The sequence below is a fragment of the Mesoplodon bidens genome (assembly GCF_964165515.1).
Source record: "Mesoplodon bidens genome assembly, chromosome: 14".
In the NCBI taxonomy this organism is placed as follows: domain Eukaryota; kingdom Metazoa; phylum Chordata; class Mammalia; order Artiodactyla; family Ziphiidae; genus Mesoplodon; species Mesoplodon bidens.
The window spans coordinates 19,932,154-19,959,491 of NC_138170.1; the positions used below are offsets into that span (position 1 = coordinate 19,932,154).

The 27,338-nt window shown below is 41.4% G+C and overlaps 1 protein-coding gene across 1 annotated transcript; it reads left to right on the plus strand.

Annotated features, from left to right (window-relative positions):
* Positions 1-1,150: 1,150 nt before the first annotated feature.
* Positions 1,151-16,293, plus strand: IL1RL1 (interleukin 1 receptor like 1). The gene is made up of 11 exons (XM_081253913.1): positions 1,151-1,329; positions 2,187-2,356; positions 2,883-3,093; positions 4,069-4,243; positions 4,340-4,502; positions 5,852-5,923; positions 7,469-7,610; positions 7,704-7,849; positions 11,247-11,393; positions 12,396-12,563; positions 15,440-16,293. Exons 2-11 carry the CDS (start codon positions 2,296-2,298, stop codon positions 15,823-15,825), a joined length of 1,671 nt encoding a protein of 556 aa, XP_081110039.1. The 5' UTR covers positions 1,151-1,329; positions 2,187-2,295; the 3' UTR covers positions 15,826-16,293.
* Positions 16,294-27,338: the final 11,045 nt, after the last annotated feature.

Consider the following 27,338-nt stretch of genomic DNA (forward strand, 5'->3'; position numbering starts at 1 on the left):
CTGAGAGCGCATGACTGGTGTCCCTGCAGATAGGGATGCCTGTTCAAGAACATTGCCAGCCACAGGGGAGTGGGGAGAGGGGGATGGTACGGTCAACTGGTTCCAAAAACCTACTAGAATGATTCTTTGGCTGCGCCTCCTCTCTTGACCTTCTTCACCTGGTGGCAGGATGATTTAGTGGTTAGGAATCTAGCCTTTGGAGCCAACCTGCTTGGTTTCAAATTCTGGTTCCTCCTCTTAGCGTAACATGACTTGGACAGTTTGCTTACCCTCTCTGTGTCTCAGTGTCCTTGTCTGTAGAATGGCCATAATAATGGTAGCGCCTGCTTCATTGGGTGGTTATGGGAATGAAGGAGTTAATACACGTAAGTCATTTAGAACTGTATCTGGCATAGAGTGAGTTCCAGAGAAGGCTTAGCTTTTCTTGTTATATTATTGTACGGGTCTGGAATTAGTCCCTGAATCCTTCTGGAATGTGGTGAGTTTTAAAAGTAACTCGAATTTACCCATGATTGAGTCATACCAGCTATTCATAGCTAAAAACAAATCTTGTGGTGAGCATTTGTTTTACGTGGAGCCCAGGAGTTGAGGGTTATGAGTTTCCTTGTCATTCCCCTTAAGGCAGTCTTCGTACTCAAAACTTCCTTCTATTTCTCTGAACTCCTTAGGAAAACTTCTTTTTCCCATCCAAGAGCCCTGTAGGGACTTAAATCTGAGGATCTGGAATCTGTTTTTGGATGTGTCAATTCTGGACCCTAAACAGAACATTTGCAAAATCCCATAAAGTCCTGTTTACTTCTCATTGCTTGCCCCCATTTTGCTTTTGAAACTCTCTGCACCAAAGCTGCTGTAACTGGCTGCACCTTCCTAACTAACGTCTGCTAATTGAAGTGTCAAAGGAGTATCCGGAAGAGCAGTCTCAAAGCCCCAAGGTTTCCAGATCATTTGGAACTCAGTGTAATAATATCAGTGCGATAAACAACAAGCATTAGCTTGAGTAACTGATGCTAAAACAGGGAGATGATTTGATTACTTTTTCTAAAGGATTATTCAATGTTGTCCTTACATTTAAATATTTATGTACCAAGGTCAGAGTTCTTGGTACATGATGCACCAGCACTTTTGAACAAGTCATGAATTTTGGCTAGAAATCAAATTTCAGGGTGGGTGGGTGGAGTGGTGAGTTGAAGGATGTCTTTGAGTATCTCCCCTTTAAAATAAAAGAGAGAGTGCATGTGAGTAGTCTGCAAGGAAGGAGCTACAAGAGCTGGAAACTATTCACAGCTCAGTCATTCACTTGAAATTCATTCCTCCTGCCCTTCAGTTTGGGTAAGCAACAATTACTTATTTAAAATTTGTAGTAAAAACTTTTCCAGTCACGTAATAAGGAAAGTATCAACAATTCGTGTTTAGAGGAAATGTGCTTTCTTAAAATATATTAAGGGTTGTTGTATTCATTCTATATTTGTCAGTTTCTGTATTGGTTCCATCCTTCCCCTGACTTTTTAAGAAAAAAATAATATGGTTAAGTTATCCTTTTGCTGAAAGAAAAAGTATGTCATTATTTTTCACAGACCTTCAACTCTTCTTAGAAAGCTTTTGGTGAATCTTGGGGATAAGCAGGGGCAGGGACACATTTCTGAGGGTTTGGTATAGTGTCTAGGGCAACTATTTGATGACTGTTTTACCCATCTCTTTCCTATATTCCTTAGTTGCTTTGGGATGATTGTTTGCCTGTGTGCTTGAGGGCAGGCGGGAGTCACGTGTGTGTACACACAGCTGCCAGCCTGTGTGGATGTCTGGGTTTCATATCTGCATTTATAATATTGTATTTTCTAAGGTCTGTTGAATTTTATAATCTTCTTTTTTTTTCAAAGATAGAAACCCATTTTCTTTCCTCTTAATTTAGCTTCGGTACATTCTCACGAGACAGTGATATAGCATGGCTGTCATAAGCCCTGTGTGGTCCAAAAGTCCTGTAGGAATAAATGTAATGATACATGTCCGAAGTCTGCTCCTATACATATTTATACATATTAAAGATCTGTTCATGAATAATTTTCCTGTGGGATATTGAGCAAGTAAAAACCATGGCTGTAAATATTTTGCTTGTGATTTTGTATGACTTATTTTTTGGTATCTTTTTGTCAGAGATACTGACAACTCTTCCCAATTATAAATTTTAGGGAATACCATCAACCACCTAGGGGAGCTTCACCGTCGTATGTCACAGATTTGACTTGAATCATCTTGAGAATCGGTTACCAACACTTGCTCTAGATTGAGAAACTGAGAATGGGACTTTGGGTCTTGGTAATTCTAACAATTCTCATACCTTCCACATCAGCTACATTTAGTAAGTATTGCTTTTGAACTGACATTTAAAAAATCTTAATTAAGTAATTCCAAGAACAATTTGCCTAGTTTTAAATTGCCTGCTTCCAATTGCTCTAGCTGAATGGTAACCTAGAAAATTCATTTATGTTCTACAGCCATTCTTCATCACCAATCTATCAGGATAAATTCTTCATAACAAATATAGCATAATTTTAATTTTACATATTCAAATACATCAAAATTTAATATGGTGCCTGCACATAGAAGGTATTGACAGAATTTGTTGACTGACAACATGCTTTGTGTAGATGACGTGGCTGCTTTCCTTTGGAGCAATGTGAAGGATTTAGCTCCAAATTAAATCACTAATCTGTGTATCCATTAGAATATTTCATAAAAGATCTTAGATCATTTACTTATTCTTTCTCAAAGTGTGACCAGTTTCTAAGTTTAATCCTAGAAGGGGATATTTAGAATACAGAAATTGTAATCCTTTTTATATGATCACTTCAGGATGATATTTATACATATTTTTTTATTTGCAGGCAAATCATCTTGGGGCCTGGAAAATGAGGCTTTAATTGTGAGATGTCCCAGACAAGAAAGATCTCGATACCCTGTGGTCTGGTATTACTCAAAAACCAACAAACGTATTACCACCCAGAGAAGAAGTCGTGTACTTGCCTCAGGGGAACGTCTTAAGTTTCTCCCAGCCAAAGTCAACGATTCCGGATTTTACACTTGCATTATCAGAAGGTATTATCCAGTCCTGCTCCTTTGTCTTTAAGAGTTGATAGTCTGAGCTGCCTCACTTCCCTTCTCTTTCTAGACCTCTCTGCAGCAGTTGAATTTATAAAGTGATTGGAATAAAAGAGCACCCGAGGAACACCGTCAGGTTGGGCTTTAGGTGATGGTGAACTCTCTGGATGTATAATGACAGGGCTTAATTTGTAGCCCAATTAGAAAAAGACCTAGCTTTTCTAGTGACCAGGCAAACTGAGAGCAGTTGCTCACGTTGGGCTCCAGATCAGAACAAACCAGCAGCCTAGATGTGGGGTGTCAGGAGGCTTACGATGGGTATAAAAGGGGGGTCATCTGTGCCTCCCACGTGAGGGGCAAACCCAAGAAGTTTACCTGAGACTGGGGGCCCACAAGTCCCTTACTCTACATGTAAATTGCCAACTTTTGTGATTTTTGTGCCTGTTTGGTACGTACGAGATGTCAGATGAACTAAGTCAAAAGGCAAGATGGGTACAGTTAGGAGCCGAGGTTCTGAGGTCAGGCAGCATTAGTTTCAAAGTCACAGTGTCTCTAGTTAGCTGTGCATTGCTGGTAAGTTACTTCTCCATCCTTGTTTCCTCATCTGTAAAATACATGTGATGGTAGAACCCACCTCAAAGTGTGGCTACAAGAATAAAATGAATGATACACAGTAAACTCTTAATAAATACTAATTATCTTTATTATAGCAGGTCTCGGTGTTACAGCACATACAGTGTATACAGAAATGGTGAGGGAATCATTTTAAAGGCTACTGTGGGGGTTGTGTTTTACCTAAAATGTAACAGAAAGCATTTAAAACTCTAGATTTTAATGATTATTTTAGAAGAAGAACCACTCTCTGTCCATTGTTTTAGGAAGAAAAGCAATATTAAGTAGAAGTTAGAGCTGGGTTAAGTTATTTCATAATGCTAAGTGACTTTTTTTAAATTGTTTGATTTATTTTAATAGTCCTACCTCCAATAAGACTGGATATGTGAATGTCACCATTTATAAAAAACAACCAGGTTGTGATATTCCAGACTTTCTGTTATATTCAACAACATCTGGATCAGAAAGAAATTCCAAAATATATTGTCCTACAATTGACCTCTACAATTGGACAGCGCCTGTGGAGTGGTTTAAGGTAAAAGGAAACGTGCAGGAAATAGATGAAAATTACACCATCCAAATAGGTGGAAGTAAAGAATTACTGAAAGTGGACTGGAACTTTTCATTTCAGAATTGTGAAGTTCTTCAAGGATCCAGGTACCGAGCACACAAGTCATTTTTGCTGATTGACAATGCAAACAGCAAGGACACTGGTGATTATACATGTAAATTTATGCACAATGAAAATGGAGTCAACTATACTGTGACTGCAACCAGGTCATTCACAGTTATTGGTAAGCTACTGAATTTAACAAAATGCAATACTTGAAAAAAGATAATGTGACAGAAATTGTGTCCTTCTTGTTGATTTGCCAGTACTTCATGCTCCTCCCCAAACTTCCTCCTGACTCATCTTACGTGTATTCTCTAATGTGACGCAAAGAGATATTCTAAATGCACTATCAAGATTTAAGACATTTCGGAGGGAAATTACGCTGCTAATCCAAAGCCACATCTGTTCTCTCCTCTATGGCTTAATTTTTCAAAGATAATGTGATCTGAATGCTAACCTAACATTTTTTTGAATGGCAATACAACTATTTGGAGAGCAAGATTAACTCTTTTTCTCCCAATTTGTTGTCAGAGGTTCTGTAAATAGAGGAAAATCTATTTCATCTCTAACATACCTAGCCAGATTAGAAGTTGAGTGAGAAGCTTTATAAAGAGATACATAGATATTGCTGGCTGATTTTCAATCTTGATTTGCAATGCTTTCATCATCCTCCAGGACCTTAAGTAGGTTATTTAATTCTACTTTTTTTTTCAAAATTACTTTAAGTTCTATAAAAGTCCATCAGGGGTGAGACTTCACAGTCAAGCCTGTTAAATCTACAAAGAGTTGGGGTCTCCTTAGCAGAGCTTGATCTATGGGTGTAGATGCAGCAGGACCTGTATGTCTGGCAGATTTCTCAGGGCAGAGCAGTAGTGGAGAAGAGCTTCTGTTTGTAGTTTTCCAGTGCCCCACCGCTGTAAAATAAGCATTGCTGGACCACATTTGTGTTAGTATCTCTCAGTGTTCAACATCAAAACCTACAGGGGTCTTTAATCACACCATCCCGAAATAAATGAGAATCAAGGGGTGCAGGAATGCAGCCGTGCATTCACCGTGTCTAGGTGTCAGTGCCACAGGAATCTGAACTTCCTGATGGGGGGGACACACTGGTGGAACGCTGTGAGCAGAAGTGTGGACTTATGTGTTTATCACTTTCAGGAGTCCTTTGAACTCTTCCCTGTAGCGTTCGTTATGCTTATCCTATAGAATCGTGGTTTTCTGACAATTGCTATGTCATGCAATTAATTTAATGCTTTGGATGGCATTTGTTTTAATGATAAAAAGAGAATAGAAAATATCAAAAAACATCATAGGTAGTAAGAGAACATATTGCTTGAATGTTTTTGTTTCGTGTGTGTGTGTGTGTGTGTGTGTGTGTATGCATGTGTATTTGTTGCCATGGATCACAATGAGAAAAATCTGAGAAACTTCACTGTGAAAAAGGACAGAAATATGAAAATACAAGCTTTATATTGATGACCACCCAACGCTTGCCTAATATTTATATTCTGTTTTTGTCTTTGATTTCAGATAAGCGAAGCTTTTCTTTGCTTCCAGTAATTATAGCCCCTCCACAGAATGAAACAAAGGAAGTGGAAATTGGTAAGAAAACTTTAAGAGTACTGTAAATGTTTCATCTGGAAAGTCTTTCCATATGACCCTTGTTCTGAATTCCCCAAGCAGGGGTCAGGCTATTACCATAGCAGATCTTGAGGATTAAATGAGATGCATATTTGGAAACACCCACCTTGGGCCCTTGCTAACAATAGGAATATGTGGTCACAGCAACGTACAGCACTTACATTTGTACTGCACTTTGCTCTATTTTGTTTATTTATTTTCGTGCTTTCATGTGTGCTACCTCATTTCCCTCTCACTTCTATCCAACTATCCAAGGAGGTAGATATCGTCCCCACATTATGCTTGTGGATGCTTAGGCTTAGAGAGGCTCAATGACATACCCAAGGGTGTGGCGTGAATAAATGATGATGGAGGAGAACCCAGATTGTATGCCTCTGTCCGTCTCTGCTTTTCCTGGTTCCCTGAGAGAATGGGGTCAAAATCAAAGTTCTTAGCAGGTAAAGCAAAACCACACTGACTGCCTCAGAGCTGCTCTACTGCTTTGCAGGGTTTCCACGTTCCTCCCTGCTTTCACCCATGCCCTCCTTCCCATCCCTCGACATGAAGCTCAAGTACCCCCTCCTCTGTGAAATCCCCCTGCCCGCCTCCTTACCTGCCAGGGAGCACGATCAGAGCCAGCATCTGGTCAAGGCCGGGCCCACCAGCACCAGCCCTGCTCCCTGCCCTGATGTCTCCCTCTATATTCCCATGCCACTTGTCTATCTTTCTATTAAAACACTAGAATACCATTTGTTCTGATCGTTTGCTTATACCGTTGTCACCTCCTTGGAGACTCTAAGCTCCTCATCCCTCTTCAGATGCTTCATTCTTGACACAGGGATGAAGAACTCAGTAAAGGACAGCTGAGTACCCAACCCAAGGCAGGAATCAGCCCTTAAGCTTTTAGTTCTGAAATGAGGAATTCTCAAATTAACAGGAGTGGGAGTGGAGAGGCTCTTGTTGGATGATTAAGCAGTGGGATTGTGGCTGATTCAGGTGAAACGGTTTTACCGACAAAGGTAACTTACCGAGAGATGAAGGGAATTCCATAGGAGAAGAAAGGAGTGGAAGACAGCCATTAAATGAGAAGGAAATCCAAGGAAGAGGGGATATGCATATATACGTGTGGCTGATTCACTTTGCTGTACAGCAGAAACTAACACGACATTGTAAAGCAACTATACTCTAATTTAAAAAAAAAAGGAAAAGAAATGGCAATGCGTAGTAAGGGGAAATCTTAGATTATAACGTGGCATTGGTGAAGCCTCTATAGTTTCCACTGCAGGGGAGAGGAGAGAGGGGCCTGAGCTTCAGCCTGAACTGTGAGTGGAATGAAAATGACGGGAGACAGAGAAGGTGGCAAAGCGAGGGCAGAGAAGGAGGAAGGTGCTGAAGATGAGGAAAGGAAATGGGAATCAATTCATGACACACACTAGACGTTCAATGACTTTTTTTTCACATGCAATTAAATTAAATCCTCTCTGCAGAACTGAATTTTATTGGTGAATCTCTTTCCTTCTCATCTAGGAAAACCAGCAAACCTAAGGTGCTCTGCCTGCTTTGGGAAAGGCTCTCAGACCATGGCTGACATCCTGTGGCAGGTTAACGGAAGCAACGTTGAGAACTTCGGTGAAGCAAGAATACAAGTGTTGCAAGAGCAAAATCAAAGGTATTTTGCAATCTCAGTTAAAGCATCCCCTTCCCTTCCCACACGGTTTGCAACTTCAAAGTAAGCACTGAAAGTAACAGGTTGTCTTCCTAGTTATCGCAGTGAGCTGACTTGCCTAACTGCCGTGTTAAGAATAGCGGATGTAAAAGAAGAGGATTTGTCACTGAAGTACGACTGTCTGGCCATGAATTTCCGTGGCCTGATCACGCACACCGTAAGACTAAGGAGGAAAAATCCAAGTAAGGCATGTTTCTCAGACTTGGGTCACCTGAGTTTGCTGTTAACAACTATAGGCTGAATCATATTCTTAGAGAACAGTGTATTGGAGTGTGGCTCCAGGGGAATCCATCAAGACAGAGTGGTCCATCTCATAAATTGGAGGCAGGTGGAGAAAAGGTCTGTCTTGGGTGTAGGCAACAGCAGGACACATTGTGTGTAGAGAATTCAAGACAAAAACGAAGCCACGCCCCATTCACTGTGTTTTCCATCCTCAGCACGTCCAGACAGCGTTAAACAAGTCCGTGAGGATGTGCCCCTCCTCTCGGGTGCAAAGGCAACTTGCTTCCACTCTCTCCATATATCACTGCACGCACAATGAAGGCAGAAAAGTAGTTTTACAAACATTGCCTTCCTGACCACCTGTCAATTTCCTCACTTGTTTGCATGTCCAGATAAAGACACCCCATTGGCTAGATGTAGCATTTAATCCGGTGTAATAAAGGGTGGGGAGAAAATTTTGATACTTTTACTTGTCACTCCATGTGCCACTATGTAGAAATTATTTAATGTGTTTGTCACATAGTCATAGGGAGAGGTAAACTCCCAGTTTATACTCCTAAGTGGGGTATAGTCCAGATTAATTTGGATAAACCCACAAAGGCACAACATGATTGGGAGAGATGAGAAAACAGACCACCAGTCAGATAAGGTCTTTTAGTCTTTGTCCGAGGGGGTGCTTGGGATTTTTCTTGTTTGAATTCAACTTTAACCACCGATTTGCAAGCTTTTATAAAACAAACGGAATCATGACTACTGTAGATGATTTTAAATGCTGTCATGTTCCATGGGTCATCAGGATTCTGCCAGTTATAACTGTGTCACCCCAGGACATGTGGACCCCGTTGAGATGTCATTTTAGGGTGACATTTGTGGTTCTGGTGGGCACGGAAGATCCCACAGGAAAGAGGAAGCCACCTCCACCCCTAGCACTGCCATGGTGTCCTTATCCCCATGCTTTTCTCATGTTGTCATTATATGACCGTTCTCCGGGTACCTGTGTATTGGAATTGTTTTCATGTTACATGTACTTGGTGATTTTGTTCCTTCTAATTCATCTGTATATGCTACCTTTCACCTGTGTTTCTTCAAAGCAACACAATTATACTCTGTCTCAACAACTATGTCAATTAAACAAAAATTGTTACAACTGCTCTCAATGGTCACAATGAATTCCTTTATTTCTAATCATACAATAAAAGAAATTACACATTGTCCTGAATTTTAACAGCAAAAACTAAAAAGCCTGTGTCCCCATATTATTAAATATCATTAAACATTTGATACTATTAATAATAATAGTACACATTTACTCATTGTTCCCTAGGTACCAGGACCTGTCATTATTTCCCATATAATTTTTCATTTATTTTATCAAAAATCCACAATGAAGAGACTATCACCATCATCTAGTTTTATAGATGAGGAAACTGAGGCAAAGAGAGGTTGAATAATTGGCCAGGATACAGTTACAGAGCCAGGATTCAAAGGCAAGCAATGTTTCCTGTTTATAAGCTCTTACAGAAAGTATTCAGTGTTTAGTCAACACATGCAAGGATTACTTATACATTTATAAAATAACTAACATTTAGGAAGATACTGAACTTCAACTTGCCTTAATGTCTTGGATTAACTTCTTTCTTCTAGTTAGCCAGTCATGTGCATAACTACTTCACAAGAAATAGGGATTCCTGGCATGCATCCAGATAGGATTTTTAGAAAGAGTGACTTGGAAAGGAATCCTGTTGAAATAATCCATTTAGGGAGTATTTATCGTTTAAACTGATGACAGTGCAGACGCTAGGCTCACTCACAATTTTCAGTTTTGGATCGGTTCACCTTGGTCATTCTTTTTTTATTTTTATTTTTTTAATTAAAAAAATTTTTTTGACCATGCCATGCAGCACGTGGGATCTTAGTTCCCTGACCAGAAATCGAACCCACACCCCCTGCAGTGGAAGCTCGGAGTCCTAACCTCTGGACTGCCAGGAAAGTCCCCACCTTGGTCATTCTTGATTTCATAGTGTGGATACTCAGGGAGCTGATGAACTAATGAAGGAATTTGCAAATACAGACCAGGGATTTTCTATGGCAAAACTGGGAGCCTGTGTTTTGAGATCAGATGAAAATGAAAAGGGAGCTATCTAGCCAAATCTCATTTGAGAGTCTTTTCACATTTATCTTTAAGTGGGACTATTTGTAAGATGGGATAGTTAACGATTCTAAGGAGGGAAGTAAACTTAAAACAGCCAAAAATACTATTGATGAGCACAGTTCTTACATTCAATTTGTATATATCTGATTCAATAAATACGGGGACCATCTTGCATATATATATATTATGAAGCGATGAGTAAGGATAAAAGTTCAGTGATGGCTAAATAACGTTCATCAGAAGGGAAATACAGGGCGTATTTAGGACCTAAAACCCAGTCATTTGACTTCATCAAATACTCATTAGAGACTTAGATAGCTCTTGTTTCTTCCCTGCTTTCCTATGCCACCAACCCCAGATGCAATAAGTCCCCAAGACCTGTTGATTCTTTCTCCTTAACGCCACCAATGCCAGGTTTGTCCATTCCTTTCTCATTATTACAAGAATCTGGCCCCTCCTCATCTCTCACCCCCCATACTGCAGAAACTTCTCATCCCATTCTACTTCGAGGACCTGTGGGTCATAGAAACAAAACTTCCACTACCATCAGATTAATCTTGCTTGAAAACCACTTCCACTGTTAACAAACCACTCAGCACTATTCAGTGGCTCTCATGACCAGAACAGAGACAAAATGCTTTAGCTGGAGCCTCAAATCTGATCAGAGCCTAGCCCTAGACCCACCATTCCAATCATATGTTCCAGTAATTCCCCAAACTGGATCATCCCTCTTCCTCAGAAAACACACTCCCATCTCTGCCCTTGGGCTCACAGCATCCTCTCTTGCCAGGAATACATTTTTTTTGGGGGGGGCAGCTATCTAAATCTTACTCATCCTCCAGGGACCTTATTCTGCAAGAAGCCTTCACTGCCCAATCCAGCATGGAGTGAGCACACCTTCCTAAAACCTCTGCTAGCTAAAACTAATGCTTTCACTTCCAATCTTAGCTAAGTTTACATGTGTCTGTCTTTGTCTTATGCTTTGAAAATCCCCTACAATGCCTAGCCTGGTGCCTTGCAGAGAGTAGGGGCTCACTAAACATTAATTTACTGATTCTTAAAACAGCCATGAAAATGCCATGTAGGCATCCCTTGTATAAATCTCTCATACTCCCAGTGGAAGCCAGCATCCATGTATTTATTTATTTTCTCCTGTTTTAGGAATAATAATGATCATTTTTCTCCCCCCCCCATCTTTTGAATAGCGGATCAACAAATCACCTACTACATGCTTGCAGGATTTAGCATATTATTCTTGCTAATCAATGTCTTCGTGATAATTCTAAAAGCATTCTGGATTGAGATTATTCTGCTCTGGAGAGACATAGCTAGACCTCACAAAACTAGGAACGGTAAGTGGCAAGTTTCAAGTTTTCTTCAAAAGAAAAGGTTCTATAAGGGCTGTTCGTTGTTTATCAAATAATCTCTTAATAGTTATGCTACTTAACACAGATTCCCTTTGGCTTGCTAGCACGTTATCAATAAACATTTTTGAATCCACTCAGAGGACATTCTCCATTCTGCCTTGTCACTCCTTGTGGTTCTGAGATTCATCTCAATAGCTCCAACTTTCTCCCCCATAGAATTGCTGTTCTTACTAAATCCCCAGTAGCAGAATCGGCTCCAAGCCCAGAAAGGGCATTTTGGAAAATGGGAAAACTTTATGGAAGTCAAAACATTAACAAAAGTGTTCCCGTTTTCCAGATGTGAACAGGTTAGAAAGGTCCATCAGAATGCAGTGTATTTTACCAGAAACCCTGTTCCATAAAGAGTCTTACCTACCTACAGATGTATACCCATGAAAGAAGACAGTACTGCCTGCTAAATACGAACACCGTTCTTTCATTTGGAGGCAGATAAAATTTAGTTTTTCCATATGGGTCACTCAACTAGAGCTAATTATTTGATTTTTGGGAAATTCAGATCCCTTAAAAACTTCTACTCTTTTGCCACCGTTAATTACTCTTTAGCATGTTCACTTCACCGTGGGAAAAACAAAAGCTAAAATTGAGATCTGCTCAGCACAGCAGAAAGCCCCTTAGTCATGAGTATAAATACTTATTAATAGATTATTAATCAAACTTGACAATATGGTTTCAACTAGTCAGGCTCTTGCCTGTTTTCTATCATTCAGTCTGAGATAGTAAAAAGGAGAACTTTGGGACTAAGATTGGTTCCCTGATGACATTTTGTGGCAGTAGATTGTTGTCATCGTCTCTGGATTCTAGATTATTTGGGGGCATGAGATACATTCACCAACAGCCATAAAACTCCCTGAAGAATGTCTACTAAGAATCAAATGAGAATTTTTGAGGACCAAGTAATAATATTGTGTTCCTTGTTCTCATCTTCAGATGGGAAGACCTATGATGCTTACGTGATCTATCCACGGAACTGTAAAAACAGTCCAGAGGGGGCCAGCTCTGTGGAGTACTTTGTTCACCAGATTCTGCCTGACGTTCTTGAAAATAAATGTGGCTACAACTTATACATTTACGGGAGAGATCTGCTCCCTGGAGAAGGTAAAACTGTCAACAACCATCAGGGACAGAAATTCACATTCATCAATCAGAAGGATAAGTAAGTAATAGGTGGTCTTATCCCTGCCTTCATCAGGAGCTGCACTTATTATTCCAGGCCATAAGACTAGAGCTTTTAAATATTTCTCCAGAAGAAGGAGGTACTTACTCTTTGCTTCTCCTGCCCCCATCACCACCCTGATCCTGAGGTCTTCACAGTTGTGTCAGTGATGTGAAGACAGGATAAGGCATCCTTGCTTGTGGATTTAGTAGGGTCCAGCCCCTACTTCACTCCCCATGTCCACCACTAGGATAACTGACATCTCTGAAGTCCCTCTAGAAGATTTGAAGGAGGACTTGAAATCCAAGGAATTTTGTTCTACTATTCAGAGGCATTGGCTAAAATATTTGAAAGGACTCAGAAAGTCTTTATGATTTTCCTTATATTGGTGAAACATTTGCAAATTTATACCCTCAAAAGAACAGATAAAATTGTGTCTTCTGTTTCTTAATATTCCTAGTTGATTTCATGTGATTTTGACAGTTGGGTCACAATTCCGGCATTTCAGTAGTCGTTCTCCTTTCCCTCCATATTTATGTCAGGTATCTAGGAAGTCTCCTTCTAGCCCCTCTCAAATTCCTCAGGGACCAGGAAGTGTGTGGAATATGAATAAGGCAGGGACATCATGAGTGTAAGTCCTCTAATGTCAATGTTTAATAGACTGTGAGTTTAAACTGGCATTCCTACCGCAAAGAGGGATTCAAGTGTCTATGGAATTAAATGTATACACGACAGGTGAATCTGGTTTATCCTGCAATATTTGGATAATGTTAATGGCCTAGTACTAGCTTGGGAGACACGTATAGAGCGCAATTCAGGAAAACGTAACCCACCTCTCTCCCGAGGCTCTCGTCTTCCTTCAGCTCTCCCCACTGGCTACCCCTGCAAGTCGAGAGTAATGTCATGGTATTCAGATGCTCATTGCCTGTTACACATCTGCTTATGAGGCTGCAAGGACTCCAGTTGTTTGTGATGTCACACCAGATGCTACATGCTCTCCATCTCTTCTTTCTTAGGTCCGCCAACCTCATTTCTAGTTACACCTCTCCCCAGCCAAACGTGAGTGCCAGCTCACTGGTGCTCAAGCTTGTGTGGCCTTTATCGTGCTGTTTTTCATTTGGAAAAGTTTCCCACCTCCCCCTCTCTCAAGTATGTCCTCTGATCTCACCTCAACCAAAGTAAAACAAAATCCAACAAAACAACACCAAACTTCACTCTTCCCTTAGAAAAAGTTCATGACTGGCCCATGCAGTGTATTTCTTCCCATGACAGTTACTCTCCATTTGATCCTTCAAATTCATTCTGCACCCTCCTCCATCCAGTGGCCTGGTGGCTGATCCTTATGGAAGCCATCACCCCCTTGCTCTCCGCTCTAAACTGGGCTTGGCCAATGGGAGGCACTGGCAGGTGCTCAGAGGGCAGGGTGCATCCCTGTTCCCTCTGGATGGGGTCCCCTGGGCAGCTGTGCCCCCCTCTGCTGGAACACTGGCTCCTGTCGGCTGGCCGTCCTCAGACACGTACCTGCTTTGGGCTCCATAACTGCTCCCCTCCCTTCACACCTGGAGGGCAGTCGTGGCTCCCTGACATCACCTGCTGTGGGGCTCTGCACCACCTCTTGTTGATTTCCTTTGGCTCTGCCCACGTCTTTTATAAACTGTCCTTCCATTAGACTCTCTTTAGTCAGTGCTTTTGGGAGTGCCGAGCTCTTTGTTAGGATCCTGACTGACCCAAGGTCTCCGTCGGGCACTATTCGACATTCATTTCCTGTTTCAGACCATGTGGACCGGCAGTCTTTAGCCTCCACGGCCTAAGAATGTCTTGAGTTGTTTTGTTCATGGCTGTGCTTCCTTAATCATGCTGCTCCCTCCTTGCCTTGAGAGCTGGGTGTTTTACATGTTCTAAGTCCACCCAGAAGTTAAGTGAAATCACCATGGAGTTGATGATCCATAAACGCTGACTTGATAAGGGGATCTGATCTTCCTTAAGATTTCCCTAGTCTGGATCAAATCAGCTTCTAAAACAGAGACTAGTAGGGGATGAAGTGGATCCGGGACTCCCTAGAGACTTTAGTCAGTTCAGAGAAGCAAGGGTTCCTGAGTTTGCACTCTATTTTTTTTCCCCACCGTCCCTTTTTATTTTATTTATTTAAGATTTATTTTTCTTGAGGTAACATTCATTTAATGGAAGTTTCATATGTACAATGTATGTCTACTTCTGTACAACCTACAGCGTGCTCACCACCAAAAATTTAGTTTCCATCCATCACCATACACGTGGCCCCCTTTACTCATTTTGCCCTCCCTGCACCTCCCCCTCTGGTAACCACTGCTCTGCTCATTGAGCCGGTGGGTGTTCATAGCATGCTCTTCACCATATACTTGTGATTTTTCCCGCTTTCTTCTGGTAGTTGATTTCTAATTTCATACTATTGTGATTGGAAAAGATGCTTGCTAGGATTTCCATCTTAAATTTATTGAGACTTGTCTGGTGTCCCAACACATAATCTAGCCTTGAGAATGTGCCATGTGTGTTGAGAAGAACGTGTGTTCTGCTGCGTTTGCATGGAATGTTCTGTAATAAGAGAGTTAAAATTCTAAGTCCCTTTACAACATGTAAGCTAATATTCTAAGAAGATAATATGTATCGATAGCTAGTGAACCTGAATTCGAAGTCTCCTGCTACATATCTCTACGTTCCCATTGAACTGAAGGACTCTGGACTGCTCTGCCTGGGAGAGAAGGCGGCTTGGGGCTGGTATTCTCACCGTGAAAGGGTTGTGTGTGTTCTTAACCCCTTCCATTATGTCTTTTATCACTAGATGTAGCAACCACAGTGGAGACCAGCATCCAGAAGAGCAGGCGGTACATCTTCATCCTGACTCCTGAGGTCATGCACAGCAAGAAATTTGCCTACGAGTGGGAGATCGCCTTGCACAACACCCTCATCCAGAACGACTCCAAGGCCATACTTATTGAAATGGAGGCTCTGTGCCCGCCCAGCGGACTGCAGTTTGGGGAGCTTCAGGACTCCCTCAAGCATCTCGTCAAAGTGCAGGGGACCATCAAGTGGAGGGAGGACCTCGTGGCCAACAAACAGTCCCTGAATTCCAAGTTCTGGAAGCACATAAGGTATCACATGCCAGTGCCAAGCAAACTTCCAAGAAAGACCCCCCGCTCGGCATCCTCGAGTGCCCAGGGGCAGTAGTGCTTGCTTTGATGGCTAACGCACTGCGTTTGGGGGATCCAAATCCCTCCCAGCTGGGTCACACTGCTGTACCAGTCACTGGGGGTGGAGGCTCCAGAAATGGGAGTATCGAGGGTATTCAGACCTCAGGTTTCATGCACTGACTTTACTTCCATTTCCCTGGTTCTGGCTGGATGCAAAATACCCCGAGATTTTCATCCTCGGGCTCCCTGTCTCCACCTCACATCCCCTCCCTCATCTCCCATGGCTGGTCCTTCTCCATCGTGGCCCAGCATCTTCTCACTACTCTTCCCCTCTCTCTCTCTCGTTCTCTCTCTCCTTATTCTTTGTCGATATTCTACATTTTGAACATCAAACTGAAAGTTTTAGAGTTAAATTTTCATGTGATCTTGAACACTCAGATCCCCTCAAGCAGAACGCTAGTACTAAATCTTGTTCCCAATGCCAGAATGTGTTAGATTTTTTTTGATCAGATGATTAAGTTTTATCATATCAATACTGTCCATTTGGTTGGAGTACCTTACCAAATTATCATTATATTTAAGTATTTTTTAATTCTAAAATTTCTTTCATATATTTTTATTCTCTTTAGAAATAACTTTCTCACTGTACAAGTTATAAAAGAACAGAAGGTATGAAAGAAAAAATAACAGAAATTATTCATAAATCCATCATCCTAAGACTATGACTTTTAAACATTTTGGTAAATTTGCATTTCAGGGAATTTTAATTTATACTTAAATATACCATTTATATAGCTGAGATTACACAGCACGTAGTTTTTACATTTTTATCTACTTAAAATCATAATAAAAGCATTTGACAAGTCATTCAAATTTTAACGTTTTAAAATATTCATAGTGTTCCAGCTCATGGTTGTGCTACAGGTGACATGCCTAATTACTTATTGTTGGATATTTAAGTTGTGTTCAATTTAAATAGTCATCATTATAAGTAATTCTGCAGTGGCCATATCATTATACTTTATATCTTCCAATTAAAACAATTTTTTTTAATTTGAGAAACTTTTTTAAATTTAATTTTTTTTTAATTTGAGAAACAAATTAAATTTGTTGTAACATTTCCATGAAATAAGTAGGGCATTTTGGCAAAAGTGTTTTAGTAAAACTGAAGTTAATTTGCACAATCAGGGCCACTCCCATCAGTTCCTTGGAGTTCGCACACCATCAGGGGCCTCAGAGCCCACCAGAGCTAAGGCTGAGGGACCCTCAGACTGGGAGTCCTGTCAGAGCTCAGATTTTGCAAGTGGATGGAGGTCCTATTCTCAACTGAGCTGCTTAGTAAAGTGTATGATTTTATATTTAACTGAACAAGAAAACTGAACTCCAGACCTTTGACAGGGAGTGTAATCTCGAACTCCCTGTTATTTAATACTTTATAGAATCTTGCCTGAAAAGAAATCATATTTCTGTAAGGTTGTCTAAGGGGTCTGTAGTTACCCGTCCCTCTAGGTACCCTATAATCTAAATCTCTACAGCCTGGATTAGGTTTGCCAGATAAAATATAAGACATCAGTTAAAGGTGAATTCAGAGAATAAAATTTCATCTGAAAAGGATCTGAAATCCAAATTTAGCTGGGGGTCTTGTATTTTTATATGCTAAGTCTGGTTACCCTACCCTGGTAGTATTATTGTGCTTTTATGTGGTGATATCTGATTTTGTCAAATTACTAAAAATGTAGCCAATGAAAAAGAGGCTGTAGAGTTGATTGATTAACATCATAGAATTCGGAATCAACAGTCATTCTCTGCTAGCTACATGACCATGAGCAAGTTACTTAACTTCTCAAAAACTTAGTCACCTTAGGTAAAATGAGAATAATCATATCAAAATCCTTTATTTCTGTGTTAATCAAATGGGAAATAAAATTAAATAAATGGCTACAGTTGTTAAGACACTTTCTTGTAATGTGTATTATATTCCATGTTCTCTCTCAGTCTGGGCCTCTAAGGAATAAATTCTCTCCAGATTCACTACCACTTAGAATGACAGAGATGTTTTTCATTTATGAACACGGGACATTTTGGAACTGATTTTATTTCCTTCCTTACATTAGCTACTTGAAAGCATAGAGGCAAATCTGGCTCTTTCTACAGCTAGTATATGGGATATTATAACAGGGAATTTATAATAATCTTTTCCCTGCCTCCAAAACTTTGTTTTCAACTTGCCCCATATTTCTTTTTAAAATATATTTTAATTGTCAATAGTATTAGCTCCTTTGCAAGTATTCAACAAATACCTACATTTTCTGGATGTATGCTGAGTATCTCTTTGGGAGGGGTGGGGAGAGGAAGGACTGGGAAGGGAGCTACACAGGTGAGCAAGGCACCTCCTTATTTACCTACGAGGTTTGGAGTACACTGTGTGAACTCGGAAGGAAGAGGAAGCCCTTCAGAAAATGCACACAGGGCTGGCCTCCGGAAGAACTCTGACATTGCTCAGCTCATTTCCCCCTCACTCCTCGTCCTAAACTTACACTCCACCTCCCAAGCCAGTTGAGCTCCCTGGGCCTCAGTTTCTGCAACTGAAAAGTGGGAGGATGGAGAAGAAGAGCTGTGAGGGCTTTCTCAGCTCTGATAGCCCAGGGTTGCAAGCCTTACACTCTCAGAGAGGTGGGGGAACTGCCAGAAGACCTGGCTTCTCATACCAGCAGTGCCACTAACCTCTCTTAGTTTCTTCTTCTTCTTTCTTTTTAAACAATTGTTGACCTATTTTATTTTTTTATTTTTAAATCTTTAAAAAAAATTTATTTTATATTGGAGAACAGTTGATTAACAACGTTGTGTTAGTTTCAGGTGTACAGCAAAGTGATTCAGTTATATATATACATGTATCTATTCTTCCTCAAATTCTTTTCCCATTTAGGTTATTACAGAATATTTAGCAGAGTTCCCTGTGCTATATTGTAGGTCCCTGTTGGTTGTCTATTTTAAATATAGTGCTATGTATATGTCAATCCCAAACTCCCAATTTATCCCCTGCAAACAAATACATTTGTTTTCTAAGTCTGTGCTTCATCTGTACAGTGAGAGTAATAGATGCTTCATCTTCCACACAAGATCCTGTGAATAAAATGAATTCAGTCAGACTTGTTGAGTGTCTACCATATGATCATGGTGAAAATTCCCGTGAATTATAAAAATCACAAGGAATTATTTTTAATTCAGTCAAACTTGAGTACGATAAAATGCAGCTCCTAAGTTTGATGAGTTGTGACAGTCATACCTACCTGTGTAGTTATCACCCCAAACAAGACAGAAATATTTCCTTCACCCCAGAAAGATTCCTCCTGCCATTTCTCAGTCAATCCCTCTCCTTCCTCAAAGGCAAACGATGTTCTGATTTCTATCTCCGTGGATTGGTTTTGTCTGATCTTGGAATTCATATCAATAAAGTCAGCCAGCATTACTTCCACACAACATAGCATTCATGTATCATTCAGGGAAGGTAAAACCTTTTGTACATTTTAAAATTGGTGTTGTTTCTCTTCATTGTTGATGTGTGGAAATTATTTCTATATTCTGGATACAAGTTCCTTTTCAGAGAGATGTAAGGTGAGAATTTCCTAGGCTTTTACTTATTCATTTTTCAATGGTATTACTGATTGGCAGACATTTAAAATTTTGATGACATCCAATTTATCAAATTTTCTGACAAGGTCAGTGCTTTCTGTGTCCTAAAAATTTTTTTTGCTTGTTCCATGGTCATGGAGATATTCGCCTATGTATTTTTATAAATTGCTTATGGTTCCAGCTTTTATGTTTAAGTCTATGGTCCATTGTGAATTAATATTTGTATATAGAATGAGGTAAAGGTCAAGGCTCTTTTCTTTTTTCCCCATTGAGATACCCAGTTATTTCAGCATTTGTGAAAGGCTTTTCATTCCCTATTGAACTGACATGGTGCCTTGGTCAAATATTTATAAACTATATATATATGGGTCTATTCTTCTTCTCTCTTTTATTTTCCACTTATATGCTCATGCAAACATCACACTGCCAAGATTACTATTGCCTTATTATAAACCAAGTCAGTGTAACTCCTCTAACTTTGTTCTTTGTATTTCAAGATTGCTCTATTGTAGATTGTTTGCAATTTCATAGAAATTTTGGAAACTGTTTCTCAATTTCTTTGAAAATTCCTCCTGTGATTTGGATTGAGACTGTATGAATATATAGACTTTATAACATACAGAGTCTAAAACTGTATAGACTCTATAAACTCTCCAGTTTGTAGAGAATAGATATCTTAACAATGAGTTTCCCAATTCATGAACAAGGTATAGCCCTCCATTCACTGAGGTCTTTCATCTCTCCCAGTAATATCTTGTAGATTTCATAGTAGATACCTTGTACATCTTTCAAAAAATTTCTCCTTTGGTATTTGATTTTTTTATGCTATTGTAAGTGTTTTTTAAAAATAAAGTTCATTTTTTCATATTTCTATTACTAGTATATGGAATTACAACTGATTTTTGTATATTTACCTTGTATTCCATGGTCCTGCTAAACTCAGTTATTGTTTCCAACAGGCTTTATTTGTAGATTTCAAAGGGTGATCTACATAAAATGATGCCCTCTGTCAAAACCGGTAGTTTTATTTCTTCCTTTCCAATATTTATGCCTTGTATTTTTATTTCACAATGATTTCAATTACAAACATCCTCACCTTGTTCCCCATCCTAGGAAAATGCCAAGTGTTTCACTATTTATTAAGAAGTTACTTGTAGCTTTCTTATAGGTGCTCTTCATCAGATTAAGAATGGTCCCTTCTAAACACAAAAGACCCCGAATAGCCAAAGCAATCTTGAGAAAGAAAAACGGAGCTGGAGGAATCAGGCTCCCTGGCTTCAGACTATACTACAAAGCTACAGTACTCAAGACAGTATGGTACTGGCACAAAAACAGAAAGATAGATCAATGGAACAGGATAGAAAGCCCAGAGATAAACCCACACACATATGGTCACCTTATCTTTGATAAAGGAGGCAGGAATGTACAGTGGAGAAAGGACAGTCTCTTCAATAAGTGGTGCTGGGAAAACTGGACAGGGACATGTAAAAGTATGAGATTAGATCACTCCCTAACACCATACACAAAAATAAACTCAAAATGGATTAAAGACCTAAATGTAAGACTGGACACTATCAAACTCTTAGAGGAAAACATAGGCAGAACATTCTATGACATAAATCACAGCAAGATCCTTTTTGACCCACCTCCTAGAGAAATGGAATTAAAAAGAAAAATAAACAAATGGGACCTAATGAAACTTAAAAGCTTTTGCACAGCAACAGAAACCATAAACAAGACAAAAAGACAACCCTCAGAATGGGAGAAAATATTTGCCAATGAAGCAACTGACAAAAGATTAGTCTCCAAAATATACAAGCAACTCATGCAGCTCAATATCAAAAAAACAAACGACCCAATCCAAAAATGGGCAGAAGACCTAAATAGACATTTCTCCAAAGAAGATGTACACACTGCCAACAAACACATGAAATGATGCTCAACATCACTAATCATTAGAGAAATGCAAGTCAAAAATACAGTGAGGTATCACCTCACACCAGTCAGAATGGCCATCATCAAAAAATCTACAAACAGTAAATGCTGGAGAGGGTGTGGAGAAAAGGGAACCCTCTTGCACTGTTGGTGGGAATGTAAATTGATACAGCCACTATGGAGAACAGTATGGAGGTTCCTTAAAAAACTAAAAGTAGAACTACCATATGACCCAGCAATCCCATTACTGGGCATATACCCTGAGAAAACCATAATTCAAAGAGCCATTGGGGCTTCCCTGGTGGCGCAGTGGTTGAGAGTCCGCCTGCCGATGCAGGGGACATGGGTTTGTGCCCCGGTCCGGGAGGATCCCACATGCCACGGAGCGGCTGGGCCCGTGAGCCATGGCCGCTGGGCCTGTGCTTCTGGAGGCTGTGCTCCGCAACGGGAGAGGCCACAACAGTGAGAGGCCCAAGTACCGCAAAAAAAAAAAGAGTCATGTACCACAATGTTCATTGCAGTTCTATTTACAATAGCCAGGATATGGAAGCAACCTAAGTGTCCATCGACAGATGAATGGATAAAGAAGATGTGGCACATATATACAATGGAATATTACTCAGCCATAAAAAGAAACAAAATTGAGTTGTTTGTAGTGGGGTGGATGGACCTAGAGTCTGTCATACAGAGTGAAGTAAGTCAGAAAGAGAAAAACAAATATCGTGTATTAACACATATATATGGAATCTAAAAAAAAAAAAAAGGTCATGAAGAACCTAGGGGCAGGACAGGAATAAAGACGCAGACGTAGAGAATGGACTTGAGGACACGGGGAGGGGGAAGGGTAAGCTGGGAAGATGTGAGAGAGTGGCATGGACATATATACACTACCAAAGGTAAAATAGATAGCTAGTGGGAAGCAGCCGCATAGTACAGGGAGATCAGCTCGGTGCTTTGTGACCATCTAGCGGGGTGGCATAGGGAGGGTGGGAGGGAGACCCGAGAGGGAAGAGATATGGGGATATATGTATATGTATAGCTGATTCACTTTGTTATACAGCAGAAACTAACACACAATTGTAAAGCAATTATACTCTAATAAAGATGTTAAAAAAAATAATGTTCCCTTCTAGTCTCAGTTTCTCAGGTGTTATTAATCAAGAAAGGGTGTTGACGAGTGCAAGATGCTTTTTAATTGCATTTATTGAGATACTTATACGATTTTTCTCTTTTATTATGTGATGAATGACTTTGATTGGATAAAAAGAATGAAATTCACTCTCATTAAACCTTTTCGCTGTCTGCTGTGGGTTTCATTTTTCATTTTTGTTTGAAACGTCCAATCACAGACCAGTCTAAAAATGTATCCTGAGTTCCACCACACCATAAAAACTTAGAAACACGCTTTCTCCACTGGCCTCCTTTTCTTCTAACCAATTTAAAATCTCAATTTAACACCTCTGCGCCCCTCTTCTACTTCCCAAGGGCGAACCACCCGCCCCTCAGGCTAAGCAGAAGGCATTAGGACGGAGCCAGGACCCCAGGCTGGAACCACAAGTCCTCCGCACTTTTGGTTGGCCTCGGGGGGCCGCCCGGTGGCGTTCGGACGACTCCTCGGCCTCCGTCGTGTCCCCAGCCGGCCCCAGCCCCTTCCCTAAGCACAGAGGCTGTCCCTCCGCCAGGCCGGGGCTGACAACCTCCTCACCTGGCTCTGGTCCTGGCTGCCCCGCCGCCCGGAGGGTGCGTAGGAGCCGCCCAGGCGCGCCCCCTCCTGGCCCCGCGGGTTGCCCGGCCACCGCCCACGGCCCGCCAGCTCCCGGGACCCAGGCGCGCCGCCCCCGGCCGCAGCCTCGTCGGCCTCCACCTCCGGCAAGGTGCAGGATTTTCCAGCTGCGCGCCCTCGCCCCCGCGAGCGAGCCGTTCCCGGAACCCACGGGCGGCGCGCCCAGCCAGAGAAGCCAGTACCCCGAGCGCCACGAGGAGCGCGCACGCCGACCCGGAGCGCCCCCACTGAGGAGCATCCCCGGACTGGGGGGAGCCCGCCCCGGCGCGCCCTGGACCCGAAACACCCAAGACCAGGAACGCCCCGCGGAAGAGCATCCTTAGACTGGGAGCGGCGCGGCCCCTCGGCACCCCCAGACCGGAAGACCCCGGACCCAGAGCGCCCCCGCGGAGGAGCGGGAGTGGGAAGACCCCGACCGAGAACAAACCCAGTCAAGGAGCGTCCCAGACCCAGGACACAGCCCAGGCCGCGGGGCCGGGAGCAGCGCCGCACCCGAGGCCTCGGCCAGCCGAGTTTTGCCAGACGCTTTTCCTTTCTTCAGACTTTCTGTTCCTCTTTTTTCTTTTTCAGCTTTCTCTGGTTGCCGTATCTGTTGCATTACGCTTGCGGCTCCTTTCCTTTCCGGTTTCACGGTGGTAGGAAGGCAGCTGTTGCTCTTTCTCACCTGCCTTGCCATCGGGTGTCAAGGGAGACAGCCGCCCCCTCCCCAGCCTCGGGACGCCTTCTGAAGGTAAGGACAGACCTGCCTCTGCCACCTGCGGCCCCTCCCACTGCCCTCTGCTGCCGACTGGGGACGAGGGGCGACCCAGCCTCAGGGGCAGGGGTTCTGAAAGATCCTATATATTATTTTAAATAATTAGCATATATGCATACATATGTGTGTATCCACACGAATAACTGGTGATTCAGCATCATCAACTTTCCCTAATAGTGTAGTTTTAGTGGTTAAACCAGTCCCAGTCTTTATAGTTTTCATTTATTAAGCAGTTACTTGTGTCTGACACTTTTAGATGCATGATTTTCGCTTAAGCCTCCTACAGGCCAAATGCAGTATGCTTCTTAAGGGGAGGGGAACCGAGCCCAGAGAGGTTCAGTAGTTTACCCAAGGGCATCCAACTACTAAGTAACAGATGCCAGATTCACACCCAGATTTTCCTGATTTTAAAACCTTCGTCTCCATCCGAGGTGCCTCCAGGAGTTAGAAGCCCGGCAGCTGTTCTGCGGTTAGCAGACCAACAGGTGACTGGGCAGCCCCTTCAGGTATAGGCACCTGAGCTCGCTGTGTTACATAACACCCATTTGGTGCTGTGCAGTGCTGGGCTCTGAGGCCCACTCTCCAACCTGAGGGCCTTGGATGGGCCAGGAGGGGGTACATTTGGAGGAAACTGGGTTTGTGCAGGTTCTGGGCTAGTTGGAGAGCTTCCGTGAGCAGGCAGCCACTGGGCCAAACTGCTAGGACCTCAGGGAGTGTGCAGCTGGAAGTGTGGAGGGTGACCCCAGCGGCAGGACCAGCACAGCCATGGGTGGAGGCTGGGGAAGCGTAAGGGTAGCAACAGCAGACATTGTGTGACCAGGACTGCGGGACGGGAATGATTCTCCTGGCCTCCCCAAAAGAAACCTATTTTGACATAAATTCTTCCTTAGAGTGGAAGTGTGTGCACGCATATACACGCTTGTATGTGTGCGTGATGTCCAAGGTCATTTTCTCCGCTTGGCATTTGATTGTTTTGTCATCTCAAAAGATGAATGAACAAACACTGTTTGATCATTTCACCTGGTCTAGTCTCAGGTTCCTTGAGAGAAAGAGCTCTGAAGTGGCCTAACAACTCTGAGTTTCTGTGCATTATGTTTTCTAGAGAACCGTCCCTTTGCTCAGAATGGCGTCTGTAAACAGGGCAGTTGGGCAGAATGAGGGGCTCAGGAGATGATCATTCGGATGCTCTGGAGGCGCCTTTGACTGTGTAGCCTTCGGGGCAGAGGGAGTGGTCTGTATCTGACCCTCACCCAGGGTCACACAATCTTTGGAAGAGAGCCTTTTTCATTTAGAGAAAACTTCATGCCATCAGGTGATTTAGGGAATTTGTGAGTTTTCTTGGTGTGTGTGTGTGTGTGCATGCACATACGTACCTACATGTGCACACACACACGTATTCATACATATACATGCACATATATCTTAATTACTAGGTATTCTTATTAAATATATGTTTAGGATTTTTTTTTTTTTTTTTTTTTTTTTTTTTTTGCGGTACATGGGCCTCTCACTGTTGTGGCCTCTCCCGTTGCGGAGCACAGGCTCCGGACACGCAGGCTCAGCGGCCATGGCTCACGGGCCCAGCCACTCTGCGGCATGTGGGATCTTCCCAGACCGGGGCACGAACCTGTGTCCCCTGCATCAGCAGGCAGACTCTCAACCACTGCGCCACCAGGGAAGCCCCCTGTTTAGGATATTTTAAATTTACTTTTAAGTATAGAAGTAAGTCCCCTGGATCAGTGTCTGCCTACCTTGGCTACATATTAGAATCATCTGGAGGATTTTTACAAATCGGTACGCCCAGACTGTATTCCAGACATCTAGGTGGAACCCAGGCATCAGTTTTTTTTTTTTTCAAGCACCAAGCAAGGATGATTGCCCTAGACTTAACAGTCGTTAAAACATACTTTGCAAGATGTTATGATTTAAGAAGCATGTCACAGGTAGAAGATTATCTTAATCTTTTAACAATGGATCAGATAATCACATAAGACTCCAAACTGTACATATTTTATGAATTTGATGCATTCATTAATTCAGCAAATAACAAACAAGCAAACAAACATAAGATGATAGTATGTCAGTTGGTGATAAGTGCTAGGAATAAAAGAACAAAGCAAAGTAGGAGAGCAAAGACAGAGAGAGGTGTGTGTGTGTGCACATGCACGTGCTTGCGCATGTGCACTCAGTCACATGCTTCTGTGTATTCGCTCTCAAGTAGATGTTAGATTTTCTATGTTAGATTTTCCATAGATTGCTCAGGGAGGCCCTGTACAATATAACTACAGTATCAACCAACTCTAAAGGAAAGACAGGATTTTAAACTAATGATAGAGTAGTAATTAGTAGCCATTTGGGAAAAATAAATTAAGTTAGACCCTATCTTCGTACCAAACAACAAAGTTAATTGTTAAAGGGTAAAAAATGCAAAAAAACCCCATTAAGCCATAAAAATGAAGAAAATACAGGTAGGTATCTATCTAACTACTGAGGGCAAAGGCATGTTCTAAATGTAAAAGTTATGGAAAAGTCACAAAAGAATGATAGGTTTGACTGCATAAATATAAAATTGTCCATATGTTAAGACATCAAAAGGGGAATTGGAAAGGAAAACTATGCAACAAGTTGAAAAAAAACACTCAAAATTTAAGAACTGGACAAAAAAGCATAAAAAAATGGAAATAAAATAGCTAAAAAATACATGATTAATATTTTGCCTCATTTATACCAATAGAAATGCAGATTAATAAGCCATGAGATACCATTTTACCAATTTAAATACCTACTCAGATTTAAAGAATGAGAGTGCTCAAATGCGTCTGTGGGTATAGGGGAGGGATATTGTCTTTCACTGTTGAGGGGGATGAATGATTACATTTCTGGGTGCGGTTTGGTGGTATGCATTCATCACGTTTAAAATGTACTCTTTGACTCATAGACTATACTGCCATGAAGTAGCACCAAGAAAACAGTAAGAAATGTAGATAAGTAATAATAGCTTAGTGATATTTATTATTCACCAGTTACTATGTGCCATAGTAACTCATGTAACCTTCACATCAGCTCTGGGAGATAGTATTGTTATTCCCTTTTACGGATAAAATGATTGAGGAGCAGAGATGGTAAGTGACCAGCCCAGTGTTATTCAGCTGGTAAAGAGTAGAATGAGGATTCAACCAGCCAATCTGGTGCCAGAGGTCATGTTCCAAAAACTGATCTGTACTGCCTTACATGAGAAGATGGTCATGGGGTTATTTTATAGTAAAATACATCTTGTAAATTATAATATATCCTCAAGAAGGAATATTGTGTGGCAATTAAAATGATAACAGAGTATTTTCTGACACAGGAAAATGCTGTTTTATTAAGTAGGAACAGCAGGATATGAGATTATTTAAAATCTTAATTATTTGAAAATATATAGAAAAAGTATAAGACAATGCTA

What these genes read in the sequence shown, in the direction of transcription:
- IL1RL1 (XM_081253913.1), top strand. Translation starts at nt 2,296, where the DNA reads ATGGGACTTTGGGTCTTGGTAATTCTAACAATTCTCATACCTTCCACA. An exon ending in AACAAAGGAAGTGGAAATTG is followed by an intron (nt 5,924 to 7,468) that starts GTAAGAAAACTT and finishes CTTCTCATCTAG; the next exon opens with GAAAACCAGCAAACCTAAGG. An exon ending in AGATCTGCTCCCTGGAGAAG is followed by an intron (nt 12,564 to 15,439) that starts GTAAAACTGTCA and finishes TTTTATCACTAG; the next exon opens with ATGTAGCAACCACAGTGGAG.